Source organism: Nicotiana tomentosiformis, chromosome 7 (assembly GCF_000390325.3).
Source record: "Nicotiana tomentosiformis chromosome 7, ASM39032v3, whole genome shotgun sequence".
Taxonomy (NCBI): domain Eukaryota; kingdom Viridiplantae; phylum Streptophyta; class Magnoliopsida; order Solanales; family Solanaceae; genus Nicotiana; species Nicotiana tomentosiformis.
In genome coordinates, this window is record NC_090818.1 from 31484335 (window position 1) to 31498345 (window position 14011).

The window sequence follows — 14011 nt, forward strand, 5'->3', positions numbered from 1 at the left end:
CAAATTATTACTATTACTACTAACTCCGTTCCACTTTTACTTGAAGTAATTTCCTGTTTGATTAAAAAGAATGATTTTTTTTAAATTTAAAAATAAATTTACTTAAATTTACAATTCTATCTTTAATGAGAAACTTTTATAACACCACAAATATTCTGAGCCACTTTTTAAATTGTTTAGAATCACAAATTTCAAAATATTTTATTTTTTCTTAAAATATGTGCTCAGTCAAACATATTCATTTGGAACGGAATGATTATAATATATTCTTTTTTATATGAGTTCTTTCCCTCCAATCATGCTCCACTTTCTCTCTCTTTCTCCTCACCGTGTGTGTGTGTGTGTGGTGTTTTGGACCCTATTTGGTTTTGTGTTGGTGGGGTTTTTTCTCTCTCTTCTTGGAATTGTCTGTATTCGTAATAATAATAATAATTCTCAAGTGTCCCGGCGGGAGAGAAGGAAGTGAAAGAGTAGAAGAAAGCTCTTCCTCTGCTTCTACAAAACTTATTTTATTTTCCCTCTTCTTTTCTCCCATAAACTCTCTACCTTTCTCATTCTCTCTGTCTCTCTCTCTCTCTCTCTTTCTTGTGTCTTTCAGGCAGTTTGTGATCTTCCCAAATTTATTTCCTTTTCATCCTCTATGAGGTACTTCACCTGTCTCTTTACCCCATTTTTTGGGGGGTTTATGTCTTTAGTATCTTTAAAATTTTAGTGGCTGTTCAAGTTTTTGCTGAATTGCGTGCTTTTGCATGTGGGTTTGTTATTTTCTTTGCTCTTAATGCTAAAGTTGTGATCTTTTTGTGATTTTCCTTGGTTTTTAATACTAAAATTGTGATCTTTTTGGGTTTTGGTTGGTTTTGTTTTACAAGGGGGAAGTAATGATAGTGATGCCAATTGTTTTGTCTCTTTAGTTTTCTTGAAAATTTTAGTGGGTGTTCAATTTCTTGCTGAATATCACCTGCTTGGCTTGTGATTTTGTGATTTTGTTTGGTTCTTAGTGTTAAAGTTGTGATATTTTTGGGTTTTAATGTTAGTTGTTTGTTCTTTTAGTTCTCTTTAAAAAATTAGTTAGTGTTCAAGTTCTTGCTGAATATCATCTGCTTGGCGTTTGACTTGGTGATTTCTTTGGTCATAGTGATAAAGTTGTGATATTTTTGGGATTTAATGTCAGTTGTTTTTTCTTTTAGTTCTCTTTAAAAATTAGTTAGTGTTCAAGTTCTTGCTGAATATCATCTGCTTGGCATTTTGACTTTGTGATTTTTGTTGGTCTTGGTGATAAAGTTGTGATCTTTTTAGGTTTTGGTTTATTTCATTTCACAAGGGAGGTAATGATTGTGATGTTAATTGTTTGTTTCTTTAGGTTTTCTAGGTTTGACCATATGGAAAATGCATGAACTAAATTTTTTCCCTTTTGTCTGGAATTGTTTCAATTCTGTTGCGGGTTCCTCAAAGCAGTGAGCTTTTTTGTTAAAAAATTAGTGTTAGCCAGGGTTCTTTATCCTTGTTCATTTTGTTTTATAATTTTTTTAATGAAGAAATTGAGTATGATGACTGATGATTCATCACCTGGGGATTCTACTCGTGGTCATGTGTTAATTTGATGTTAAGTCACATTTTGTGCCCCATGGAGCTATAATAGTGGAAGGTCAAGAATTTGTCGTCCATGATTGTTTATGTCTCAACTTTTTTCTTTATAAGGCTTGCTTTTGTTCACAAAAAAAAAAAAAAAAAAGGTGTATATAATGTGCTTTTATTGAAAATCTTGCTTATATGTTGATTGTTACTCCTTCAGTGAGAGATGTACTTTTATTCTTCAATATAGCAGTCTTTGTTTTGTTCACTGAGCAAGAGAGTCTCTAAGAGCTAGATTTCATTGAAATTCTTAAACATACTTTGAAGTTAAGTTCTGCTGCTCTTATTCTCATTCTTTTTATTAAGTGTTTACCTTGCTGAGTTGATGAAAGGAGTTGCATCCAATATAATTTGCCTGGATTGTGATATATTTGCTGCTTGAGCTTAAAATTATTGACATTTTCACCGTCATGACTTCCCTTCATGAAATATGCTTCTGAGGAAATCTCATTTTCTTCATATTTGCAGAAACTGATTAGATGGAGAGGTCTCTAAATAAACTCATTTTCAATGGCTCCGAAGGTAAATTTTTTTTTCTAACATATGAAAAACATAAACCTGTTAGTCTTGTTATGTTCTCAACACGTTGTATATGTTTCAATCTTTTGCATATCTAAATAGTTCCATCGGCAAAGACTTCTGGTATAGAGAGGAACGCTTGGGAAATCCCCCTTGGAACAGCTGCGCATCATGCATCAACTGATGCAAGCTTGTTTTCTAGTTCACTGCCTGTTCTGCCACATGCAAAATGTATGTTCAAGTTTCTTCTTTAAGTTTCGTATCCTCCTTCAATTGGAGAGATTCCTTTGACACCTTTGGTCAATGTGCAGTAAACTTTGCTGAATCTGAGAACTATGGTCAATCCATTGATGATAGCTCACCCAGCTTAAGCAGACTTCATTTAGAAGATGAAATGAAAGATCCACTGGAAGAGGAACCAAGTCGAGATCGGTGTTTGCTCCCTGGGGATGAAGATGAGCTACTAGCAGGCATAATGGATGATTTTGATCTTAGCGGGTTGCCAACTCAGCTGGAGGACTTGGAAGATGATTTTTTTGGCAGTGGTGGAGGACTAGAATTGGAACCTGACGCTCCTCAGGATAACTCACTTAATGGTTTTGCAAAGTTAAGCTTGTCTGATGGTATTCTTGGAAGTATTGTTGGACTTCATGTCTTCCCAAACGGTGCTGGAACTGTTGCTGGAGAACACCCATACGGAGAGCATCCTTCTAGGACATTGTTTGTTCGGAATATTAACAGCAATGTTGAGGACTCCGAGCTGCAATCTTTATTTGAGGTAATATTTTAACGAAGTGCAGTCCTTACGGTCACGTCTCTTATTGACTATTCCTTCTGTGGTCTCCCTTGTTGTCGGTCAGATAGTCGCAGCTTATTCTGTTTGTTTCGGAGAAAAGCTCTCTTTTGTCCAACATATTATGTGCTTGAACACTGTACCCATTAGTATATAATTTGTCTTGAGAAGTAATACTGACCTGCTATAATTTGCTTTTTTCCTTGAAGCAATATGGTGATATCAGAACTTTGTATACTGCATGCAAGCATAGGGGCTTTGTGATGATATCTTACTATGATATCCGAGCTGCTCGAACTGCAATGCGCACACTACAAAATAAGCCTCTAAGACGGAGAAAGCTAGACATTCATTTTTCAATTCCTAAGGTCTGGGTAAAGATAATGTTCATTCTTAATTGGTAGACCTGCCCATATTTAAGGGCCAACGCTAACTGTCATTGTTTATTCCTATGTCCAGGAAAATCCATCAGAGAAAGATATTAACCAAGGAACACTGGTCATTTTCAACTTGGATCCTTCAGTATCCAATGAGGATCTCCGCCAAATATTTGGGGCTTATGGGGAAGTGAAGGAGGTAGCAACTTCGCCGAATTATTCACTTTAATGTTGTTTGTGCTTATATGCAACATTCAGTCAATTTATGATTATCTTGGTTGCTCATGTTGCATGGAAAATGCAGATCAGGGAAACACCGCACAAGCGCCATCATAAATTCATTGAGTTTTACGATGTTAGAGCAGCTGAGGCTGCTCTCAAGGCTTTAAATAGGAGTGACATAGCTGGTAAGCGGATAAAGCTTGAACCGAGCCGGCCTGGTGGAGCCCGTCGAAAGTATGTCCATAATTTTCTCTTTAATGGAACCTCTTGATGAGTTATGAGCTAGAATTTACCCTGTACAAGTGCTAATGGACTTGCATACATGCCAAAAATAAATAAAAGAAAAGAAGAACAACACCAAGAACAAAAAGGAAATTAAAAAAAGAATGAAAGAAAAAGAACTCTTGTTGTAGTTCAATTGGTAAAAGATGTCTGATATCCTATGCAAACAAGCGACACATGTTGATTTTGAAATCATTGTGAGAATGCTTGGATGCCTTGATGATGTCTCAGTTAGTGTAAACTAAACCCTGGTCTTCTCCTTGAAATATGGGATAATCATTGCTTTCAATCTATAGATGTCATGTGTGTGGATTAGAATGCAAGTTTTTGACTATATTCAAGAACAAAGATTGATGACTTTGCATCCAATGTGTAGCTTGATGCAGCAACTTGGTCAGGACTATGAACATGAAGAAGTTCGAACTTTTAGGCACTCGGTTGGTTCTCCAGTAGCCAGCTCTCCTCCAGGTATTTTCATTTTCATAAATGACTGGTTTAATCATGGAAAGTTCATGTGATAAGCTAAAGTTTCTGCTGTATCCAACAGGTAGCTGGTCAAACTTTGGCAGTCCCGTTGAGCCCAACTCATTGCTAGGTTATAATCAATCGCCCGGTCTGAGAAATCTCAGCCCTGTGAACGCCAATCATATGCCAGGGCTGGCTTCTATTCTTCCAGGCCATTTGTCAAGTCCTAAGATCACACCAATTGGTAAAGATCCGCGACGACTTGGCCATCTGAATCAGGCAATTACTAGTCCAAAGTCAGTGCAAGGAGTGGGTTATCAGCATTCTCATTCAGTTCCTGAGCACATACCACGTTTGAACATGGGATCTATGTCGTTTGGTGAGTCTAAGTCATCCGGGATTGGGATGCTTTCTGGTCCACAATTTCTTTGGGGAAGTCCCCCCATACAGTCAGAGCATACTGACTCTTCTGTCTGGTCAACTTCATCAATGACACATCCATTTGCATCAAATGGGCAAGGGCAAGGGCATGGCTATCCATATCCTCGTCGGCAGGGCTTGTTCCTCGGATCACATCATGTGGGATCTGCTCCATCAGGAATTCCTCTGGATAGGCATTTAGGTCTTTTCTCTGAGTCTCCTGAAACATCATATATGCACCAAGTTGCATATGGTAGTCCAGGTTCTAGTCACAACAATGGAAGTCATGTCATGAGTATAGGTGGCCTAGGGGCAATGAACATGGGTGTTTCTCTTGCTGGGAACTTCACTGAAAGTGGTTCTCCTAGCCCTAGAATGATGCCACTGGCTAGGAACGGGCATTTATTGTTCGGAAATGGCTCTTACAGAGGAATAGGAATGGCTAACAGTGAAGGGCTAACAGAACGAGGTCGAAGTCGAGGAGTTGAGACTGGAAATGAGATAGACAACAAAAAACAATATCAGCTAGATTTGAAGAGGATCATGAGTGGAGAAGACAGTAGGACTACTTTAATGATTAAAAACATCCCAAACAAGTAAGAACAATCTAATTCTGAATTAGGGAATTTTGAGTTTTTGTATGATTATTTTTTCGCTTAACCATTCCTGTTCTTCCTTATAAGGTACACTTCAAAGATGCTACTCACAGCAATTGACGAGACTCATAAGAATACATATGATTTCCTCTACTTGCCTATTGATTTCAAGGTAGTACAGTATATTATTATGTCTTCACATCTTCCAATAAATTTATATTGAAGGCCAGCACTTATTTCTATGGTTTTGCTGCTTCAGAACAAATGTAACGTCGGTTATGCCTTCATCAACATGGTGTCTCCTTCAAATATCATCTCCTTTTATGAGGTTTGTTCTTTTACAATACCACATTCCTGTTGGTTGAGATTTCTGCGGTGTGTGAAGTGCATATTGTATTTATTGAAAAGAAGAAAAAAGAGTACATGCAGTACAGCCTAAAGTTTGTATAGTGGACGATTTTGTATCCATCTCGTACATTAATGTAGTGTTTTTACGTATTTAAAAAAGCTTAGCATAGTTATATTTGTCTGTTTGAAATGACTTAGTGTGAGATATTTGTGCAGGTATTCAATGGGAAGAAGTGGGAAAAGTTTAACAGTGAAAAGGTTGCTTCCTTGGCTTATGCGCGTATCCAAGGGAAGGCTGCCTTGGTTGGTCATTTCCAGAACTCAAGCTTAATGAATGAAGACAGGCGGTGCCGACCAATTCTTTTCCGGTCAGAGGGCCAAGAAGCAGCTGACCAGGTAGCATGACTGTCTGATCTATGTTGCTCGGACTCTCCAAAACAGCTGTCGCACCCGTGTTGGATCCTCCAAAAATGCACTAAACTTTTGGAGGATCCGGCATGCACCCATCGACATTTTCGGAGAGTCCGAGAAACATAGGTCTGTATTAAACCTACAAACAAATAACTGCATACTGTTGAGCTAATGCAGTTTGTTGGGTTACGAGGCCAGCTAAATATAATGGTTTGATGTTGTTGTCTGCTCTGTCGCGTGCTCATTTAAAATGGTTTTCCTGTTCGGTCTTTTTTTCAGGAACCGTTGCCATCCAACAATCTGAACATTTGTGTGCGTCGGCCTGATGGGTCCTGTTTTGGAGATTCTCTGGATAGTCCAAAGGGTGATTTAGATGACAACCCTGAGAATTAGCTCTGCATGAACCGGGAAAGCGGATGACTCAATGAGTTCTAACTGTGAATAGAAATAGTACATAATAACTTATTAACCCGGAAATCGGATATAGTCTTGTGTGTGCTAGGCAGTGTCTTGCTTTTTGAATGAACGATACTCCAAAGCATACGGGACAAAAAATTATGATGCAGAGAGCATTTTGTTTATACCTTGAGTGACGATACCCTATTTATCTAGGGGAATTGATAAGGTGAAGCATTCAGGCAACTTGTGAAGTCTCTCTGCTTGTTGATATGCTTTGTTGCTAGCGGTGTAGAGAAACTTTCCTTTCTACTTTTTTCTTCGGTTGTCATGTAACTTGTGGTGGATTTGTATTAGCAGATGCTATACATGTTCAGAGAGTAATGGGGCTGTTTCCAAGTGTATAGGATGGAAAACAGACCCTTCCTCTGTTTATGAATTTCACCTTTTTACTGATTCAATGAAGGCAATTGTTGTACTTGACTGTGCAGTAAAATGTATGCTTCTACTTATTCTGTCAACCCAAGTTTTTTTTCTGAGTCAATAATGCCAAGCATGTTGAGATAGAGTTTTGCTGAGTTGATAGTTAGCTCCTGTTGGGAAATTGAAGTTGAAGTTGAGCGTAAAACTGAGTAGCTTGAGCCAAACCCTCAGTTTAAATTGTTGTCGAAAAACAAAAATGAAAGTAGGACTTGCGCAAGAGGTTGGTCAGAAACTCTTCATGTTTGGTGGAGAGTTGTCATTCGGAAAATTATTATTAGGAGGTGAAAATAGGAAGGAGTTGTATTTTAGTTGGAAAAGGACAAATTTATCAGTAATCATGCACTTCACTTAAAATACTCTTCAAACAAGTTTTATATATTTCATCAAAGTTGAATAGTATTATATATGGCCAAATCCGTTTGACAGTAGGATCAGATTTAAGCTCCATGTCACGCTGTGTTTCTTCTATTAGCAGCACCACTTTTCCATAGGGTCAATCTAAAGCAAAATCAATTGTTTTTTCTAAAGAAAATATCACTTTTCTGATAGCTTAAAAAGTATTCTGCCTTACAATATTGTGGGAGAAAACTTTGAGGAGCTTGTTCCAACTCATGTAGATAAGATCATGCATGTAGATAGATAAATATTATTTGTGCAAGAAACTAAGTAGTGGTTGTGCTCTAGAAAATCACTTGACAAAGTAAATATTTTATAACAATTGGGTTCAGCACATTAGAAGTTTCTCTTACAAATCCTTGCACAAACTCTCCAACAATCATAAGAATGATCATGTTCCCTTTCCACTACAACTGACCTAGCAAACAAAGTTCTCAGGTTTGAAGTGCATCAGCTATTGATCCTGCCAAACTTATAACTTCAAAAGGAGCTTTATCAACAATGGCTTTCACAGTGAGGGGACACGAATCTGTGATCCAAAAGTAAGTGAATGCTTTCTCTGAGCCTGAACACAAGATGGGTATTTTGTCAGTCAGTAAACCAGGTAAATAGAGAAGGAGAGAACTTAAAGTCAGCTGGATAGGAATACAGATAGTTACCATCATCCTTGTGAATAAAACGCTCCCATGATCGCTTAGGGAAAACTCCGTGAGTCACATACGCACTAACCTTTGCTGCACCATGAGCTGCCAAAACTTTCTGGTGAACCAAAGTGTCAAAGAAAGAATGCATTAGCAGTGCAAGCCATACGATCCCAAACATTTTAAAAATTAAAATTTTACCAATTCACTTATTTAAGATGTGAAGTCCTAAACTTTTACCAACTCATAATGACAAAGTGGAGGACCTGATCCTAAAGACAGTCATCAAGGTGTTATCACATCAGAAGGGGATCCTGGTTATAAATATACTGTACACACACACACACACACACACACACACAAGTTTATGCACCGGGAAGGATATATTAATCCAAAATGAACTTCGGACTGAAAAGATGGGATGCTAAACAAACAGATAGAATCTACACAGAATTTGAACAAGCAAAAACATATTTCCAAGCTGAAGGAAATCAGGTAATAAAGGACACGAAGCAATCAGAAGATTTACTCAATAGCACATCTCTTCAAACATCTATCTGTAAATGCAGAATAAGGAAAGGAAGAAACAGAGTTGTATTAAGACTGCTTAGCAACCCTTCAAGTAAAGAAACTGGACACTGGACGGACAGTAAGAATTTAAATTATCATTACGTCTAGTTGATGCAAATTTGAGTACCTGGGACACAAACATTATAACACTTATCACATTCAAGAGGCAGGATTACCTGGCATTCAATTAGGGTACCTCCAGATTGGACCAAGTCATCAACAATGACCACATGACAACCGGCAGGATTACCCTCTTTTAGCCTGACTATTCTCTTATCGCCCTCCCGGACTTTAGTGCAAATCACCTAGGAAAAGAAAATCTGCTAACTTCAAGCTGATATAAGGTAGCATAGAGAAACCAAAGAAGGAAGTCTATTATTTACTAACAGCAGGATAGTGACCCAATTGCTTGTAAAATCGCTTCCAAGCTCCATCATCAGGAAAGGCTATAACTATCTGGAATATACAAAATTTAACTATGTGATTATTTTTTGTCATCAAACAAATAACCATTTTAATACGTTAAGTCCCCAACTATGAAAAAATAGGATAAATATGCTTAGCAGGAAAAAAGCCTACCTTCTCAGACTGAGGAAGTTGCTGAAGCCGTTGCTTCAACAGCGGGATCCCAGTCTCAAACAGAGGCAGAACGTGGTCTCCAAAATAAAACCTCTCCTGCAGTAAAAAAGAAAAAACATAGATGTACGACCATAAACATCTCGAGAAACATTTGAACTAAAAACACATGAACGGGTCAAGTTGGTCTCGTCAGCATAACTTTGGAACCTCTAAAAACATGGGAAAAGGAAATTGAGCTGAAAGCCATTATCTTTTGCAGAAGTGAATTAAAGAATCCAAGATACAAGTAGCCTTAGCAACCATATAAGTGAAGAGGACCTACAATTATGTGAAAGAAATGAAATTTAACCTGTAATGCATGTATGTCATAGATGACTACACTGGTTGGACCACCCCTTGAGATTGGAATGTTTGATAATATTCTGGCCATAGTAAATGCAGTTGCCACATCTCCTTCCTCTTCCATCCGTTCAAAGGATCCCGTTGGAAAGAATGGCAATACGAGCGTAAAAGATGCGACAAACAGCCTCGGAAGAGCAAATATCACAGAAAGCTGTTCAAAGATGACTGCTGGTGAGCTGAACGATGCCAGAAAAGCAACATGCTGCCCACGGATATTGTGTGCATTGTTTATGAAGAGATTTGGAAAACCATCCTCGAAACTCCTGGAACATGCACAGATATAAAAAACCGTCAATGCAAACTATTTAACACCGTTTCTAGGACCATCAGTAAACTATGTATAAAGTGCTCCTGCGTACAGATCAATGCAAACTGTTTACGAGTATCAGCATCGGTTCTAGGACCATCAGTAAACTAGGTATAAAATGCTTCTGCGTACAGATTGCCAATTTAAGGTATCTTTACTTGGTCTCAATAACAAAATATGCTGCAATTGGAGTCTCGAACTAACTTTATAAACAAGAAACAAGCTATTTTTCCCTTGTAAAGATACACTCAAACTCCACCACTGTGAGCAAAGTATAGACAGTCTTAACCGCAATAAAGAAGGAAAATCAAGGTAGATTTACGACTAGTGTAAAAATAGACAAACTTTGATGAATCCTCTAGATTGAATGAGACTTAAATAGAGCGAAATGGATATAGAGGATTCATACAGCTACAGCCTACCCCAACTCATTCGAAAATGAGACATAGTTGATACATATCACATACAAAGATCTATGCAAAATTATTTTTCCTTTGATCTTGCTAAGTCATTCCTCAGCGAGACTTTATTAGTCATGTGTCAATGTTTCATTAGAAAATCCAATTGAAATTTGACTTTCTGTTTTCAAATGTTAAATAAAAATGTGAAAAGTTAGTCTTTAGTCAAGCCCATTCCTAACGCAGGAACCCGGGATAGTGGTTTATTCGCTTACCCATTTAGTACGGCAGCATCCTGCATCTAAAAAAACTACCCCAACTAACAATGAAAAGCATTCAAACATAAAAAAGGGGGAATTTTGGTTCGATTTACTCTTATCAAATACTACTTAATCTTTTTAAGAGAATTATATGTAATAAAGTTTAAGCTCTAAGCTTTTGGATGGGGTTTACACAAAGTTAACATGTATGTATGGCATGACAATTAGCCATCTATCAACGACTACATTTTTCATCTGCTTGCTTCAACACGTGACAGACTTATAATAAATGAGTTCATTTCTAAAATTTTAAGCTTTTAAATGACAGCACAATTGAAAATGGTACATAAACAAAGACATAAAGCAGTGGAAGATACATAGAGAAAGGTTTTCTTTGGGGGGGGGGGGGGGGGGTTTACCTCCAGTTAATAGAATGGAGGTGAATGCAGTCAGATTCAGAAGCAATTTTGCGAGCAACTTCCTCCATCTCAACACAGTGGTAGAGAAGAACTTGCTTCTTCGTCAGCGCACCATTTTCCATCGTATCGTATAACAAGTTACAGTAAGAGAGTTGTCTCTCTTAGTTTTTGCCGCCAATAGAGAGAAGGAGAGAAAGAGAGGGAAGGCAGAGAGAGGCGCGGCCTGTCTGCTGCCTTTTTAAAGTAGTAGTAGTATGTCTTTTTGGCTGCCCTCTCTTACTTTTGCTGGTTTTTTATGCCTACCCGATCTTCCTTTCTTTTTGATTTTTGATAAAGCAAAGCGACTTCTTCTGCACAATTTCCACGCTAATTCAATCAATCAATTAGCCACATTTCTAACTTGTAAAGAAAATTATTTCATAATTTTTTAAATAAATAATCAAACTACTATAATGTTCTCACTTAACTAATTAAAATTTGACATTGACTATATTCTGTGACATTATTTGAGATAAACGACACCATATATTGGAATATAGAATATCAAACCTTTATATTAAAGAGTTTCCTTTATCCTACACCTTACTCAGAAGCATAAAATCTATAGAAAGATTTTTTAAACAAAATGGGTTGGTAGGGCACCTACAATCCTGCAGGCTTTTGAACGGTGCCTAGTGATGGTAACTATTTTATTTTTCTTGGACAAAAAAAACCAATACTGTACTATTTTATTTTTGTCATTTCAAACATGTTTTCCATTGCCCTTCGTAATTTTCGTAGTCTCACCTACTACTAATGAACAAGGCGGTCCTATGGTTAAAGAGTCCCCCGTACACCTACCGTGGGATGAGAAGGCCGTTAGTGGTTAAAGAAGAATGGTCCGCTCTACCCAGCTCTTTAGAAGGGAAATTTAACACAATAGTACGAGTTATTAGTGTTCGGCGAGAAGCGGTGTGTGTTTGGTTACTTAGTTTGAAAATTACGTTTGAGTAGCAATTAGTGTTTGACCAAACTTTTAAAAGTGCTTCTTAAGTGTATTTTTCTCAAAAGTACTTTTTAAAAAGTATTTTTGGAGAGAAGCTATTTTTTTCTGCTTCTGCTTATCACGACCCAATTTTTCTGCTGTTTGGTATCGTGATGACACCTAGTCTTAGGGATTACTTAAACCTAACATTAATTGAAACAACAAATATTATTTAAATAACATCTAACAAGTTAAATAGAAATCTCTTAAAATTTTCAAAACTGGTAGTACAAGTCATAAGCTCTACAGAGTTTGCTAAAATTTTCTAAATACAACTGTTTGAAATAAAGTACACAATATGAATACAAATCAGAAGGTGACTCCGAAGCCTGCGAACGCAGTAACAAGTTTACCTTGAGTCTCCACAGCAACAGTCCGCACAACTAGCTAATGATCAACTGACTTCGAAATACCTGGATCTGCACAAAAATATGCAGAAGTGTAGAATGAGCACACCACAGCGGTGTCCAGTAAGTATCAAGACTAACCTCAGTGGAGTATATTAACACTTCTTTTTAAACTTGCTTAATTAATTATTTGCATATAAAAAATTCATATTGAAATTAATTTTCAATAATTATCAAACCAACAAATTCACAGAATTACATAAATAATCATGTAGCAATCACATCAAATCGTCATATAACAACAAATTCAACAACAACAAGGATTTAGGCATGGCAAATAGATGATTAAATATATACCAACAATTATCCAATTTATCACACAATATGCTCAAGACTTTAACTCAATAAAATTTACACATATAAGCCGAGTACGTACTCGTCACCTCACGTACACGGCTTTTCACATTTTATAAATAGCACATAAGACTCGATGCCTAAGGGGTAATTCCCCCACTCGAGGTTAAGCAAGACAATTACCTTTTTGAAGTTAGGTTGGTATTCCAAAATAGCCTTTGTAACGACCCGACCGGTCGTTTTGAATATTATAACCCCGTTCCCCAATTCCTTCTCAAATTATGCGTTACAGTTGTTTTATGACTTGTCGGGTTAGTTGGTTCGAGTCTGGAAGGAATTCGGAATTAAATGAGACACTTAGTCTCAAAATTAAAAAATTAAGTTATAAAAGTTGATCGGAAGTGGAGTTATGTGTAAAAGATCTCGGATTCGAATTCTAATAATTTCAATAGTTTTGTATGGTGATTTTAGACTTAGGAGCGTGTCCGAAAAATTATTTGGTCAGTCCGTAGAGGAATTAGGCTTGAAATGTCGAAAGTTGAATTTTTGGAAAGTTTGACCGGGGGTTAACTTTTTGATATCGGGGTCGGAATCCGATTATGAAAATTAGAGTACCTCCGTTATGTCATTTATGACTTGTGTACAAAATTTGAGGTCAATCGGACGTGATTTGATAGGTAGTCATTTGTAGAAATTAGAAATTCCAAAGTTCATTAGGCTTGAATTGGGGTATAATTAATAGTTTTAGCGTTGTTTGAGATGATTTAAGGGTTCGACTAAGTTCGTATGATGTTTTAGGACTTGTTGGAATATTTGGTTGAGGTCCCGAGGGGATCGGGTGGTTTTTGGATGGTTAACAGATCATTTGTGGCATTGGTGAGATTGCGGATATCTGCTGCTGCATTTTTCGGATTTTCTCTTTTGCGTTCGTGAGTGGGCCCTCGCGTTCGCGAAGAGGAATTTCAGGCAGGCAGGATTTACTCTTCGTGAGGGGGTTTCGCGTTCGCGAAGAGGAGCTGGGTTGTGCATCGCGTTCGAGTTTGGGTATCGCGTTCGCGAAGGAAAAAATAGTAGGCATGGGTTTTTGCCTTCGCTTTCGCGAAGGGGCTCCGTAAAGCATCGCGTTCGCGAGCAGTCTCTCGCGTTCGCGAAGAGCAAATGTTGGGCAGCACATTTTGTGCTTCGCGAACTCGAGGGACCTGTCGCGTTCACGAAGAAGAGAAGTCTGGATAGAAAGTTTAAGTTCAAAAAATGGGACTTCGTCCCTTTTTGTATTTTAACGATTTTGAGCTCGGATTGGGGCGATTTTTGGGTGATTTTCAGAGAAAACAACGGGATAAGTGTTCTTAACTCATTATTGGTTAAATAAC

The 14011-nt window shown here is 37.6% G+C and overlaps 2 protein-coding genes across 3 annotated transcripts; one reads left to right on the forward strand and one right to left on the reverse strand.

Moving 5' to 3' along the window:
- Nucleotides 1-322: 322 nt before the first annotated feature.
- On the forward strand, nt 323-6939 carry LOC104093020 (protein MEI2-like 2). Of its 2 annotated transcripts, none has more exons than XM_009598726.4 (13): nt 323-645; nt 2101-2154; nt 2254-2382; nt 2463-2929; nt 3154-3312; nt 3404-3520; nt 3626-3777; nt 4202-4293; nt 4373-5306; nt 5394-5478; nt 5566-5634; nt 5871-6050; nt 6345-6939. In XM_009598726.4, the coding sequence occupies exons 2-13, from the start codon at nt 2112-2114 to the stop codon at nt 6456-6458; spliced, it is 2541 nt and encodes an 846-aa protein (XP_009597021.1). In that variant the 5' UTR covers nt 323-645; nt 2101-2111; the 3' UTR covers nt 6459-6939. The 2 variants fall into 2 exon arrangements, with proteins under 2 accessions (XP_009597021.1, XP_018625261.1); XM_018769745.3 differs by having other exon boundaries at nt 2268-2382.
- Nucleotides 6940-7632: 693 nt separating this feature from the next.
- LOC104093017 (ribose-phosphate pyrophosphokinase 4) lies at nt 7633-11258 on the reverse strand. Its single transcript, XM_009598725.4, has 7 exons — nt 10917-11258; nt 9480-9795; nt 9131-9226; nt 8939-9007; nt 8728-8856; nt 8000-8099; nt 7633-7905 (listed from the first exon to the last, which is right to left on the reverse strand). The coding sequence occupies exons 1-7, from the start codon at nt 11036-11038 to the stop codon at nt 7775-7777; spliced, it is 963 nt and encodes a 320-aa protein (XP_009597020.1). The 5' UTR covers nt 11039-11258; the 3' UTR covers nt 7633-7774.
- Nucleotides 11259-14011: the final 2753 nt, after the last annotated feature.

Bases quoted from the DNA above. Each gene is read 5' to 3' on its own strand.
- LOC104093020 (XM_009598726.4), top strand. From the start codon at position 2,112: ATGGAGAGGTCTCTAAATAAACTCATTTTCAATGGCTCCGAAG. The intron at 5,307-5,393 runs GTAAGAACAATC...CTTCCTTATAAG, and splicing joins ATTAAAAACATCCCAAACAA to GTACACTTCAAAGATGCTAC. The intron at 5,479-5,565 runs GTAGTACAGTAT...TTGCTGCTTCAG, and splicing joins ACTTGCCTATTGATTTCAAG to AACAAATGTAACGTCGGTTA.
- LOC104093017 (XM_009598725.4), bottom strand. From the start codon at position 11,038: ATGGAAAATGGTGCGCTGACGAAGAAGCAAGTTCTTCTCTACCACTGT. The intron at 9,227-9,479 runs GTTAAATTTCAT...TTTTTACTGCAG, and splicing joins ATGACATACATGCATTACAG to GAGAGGTTTTATTTTGGAGA. The intron at 8,857-8,938 runs GTTAGTAAATAA...TTCTTTTCCTAG, and splicing joins AATTGGGTCACTATCCTGCT to GTGATTTGCACTAAAGTCCG.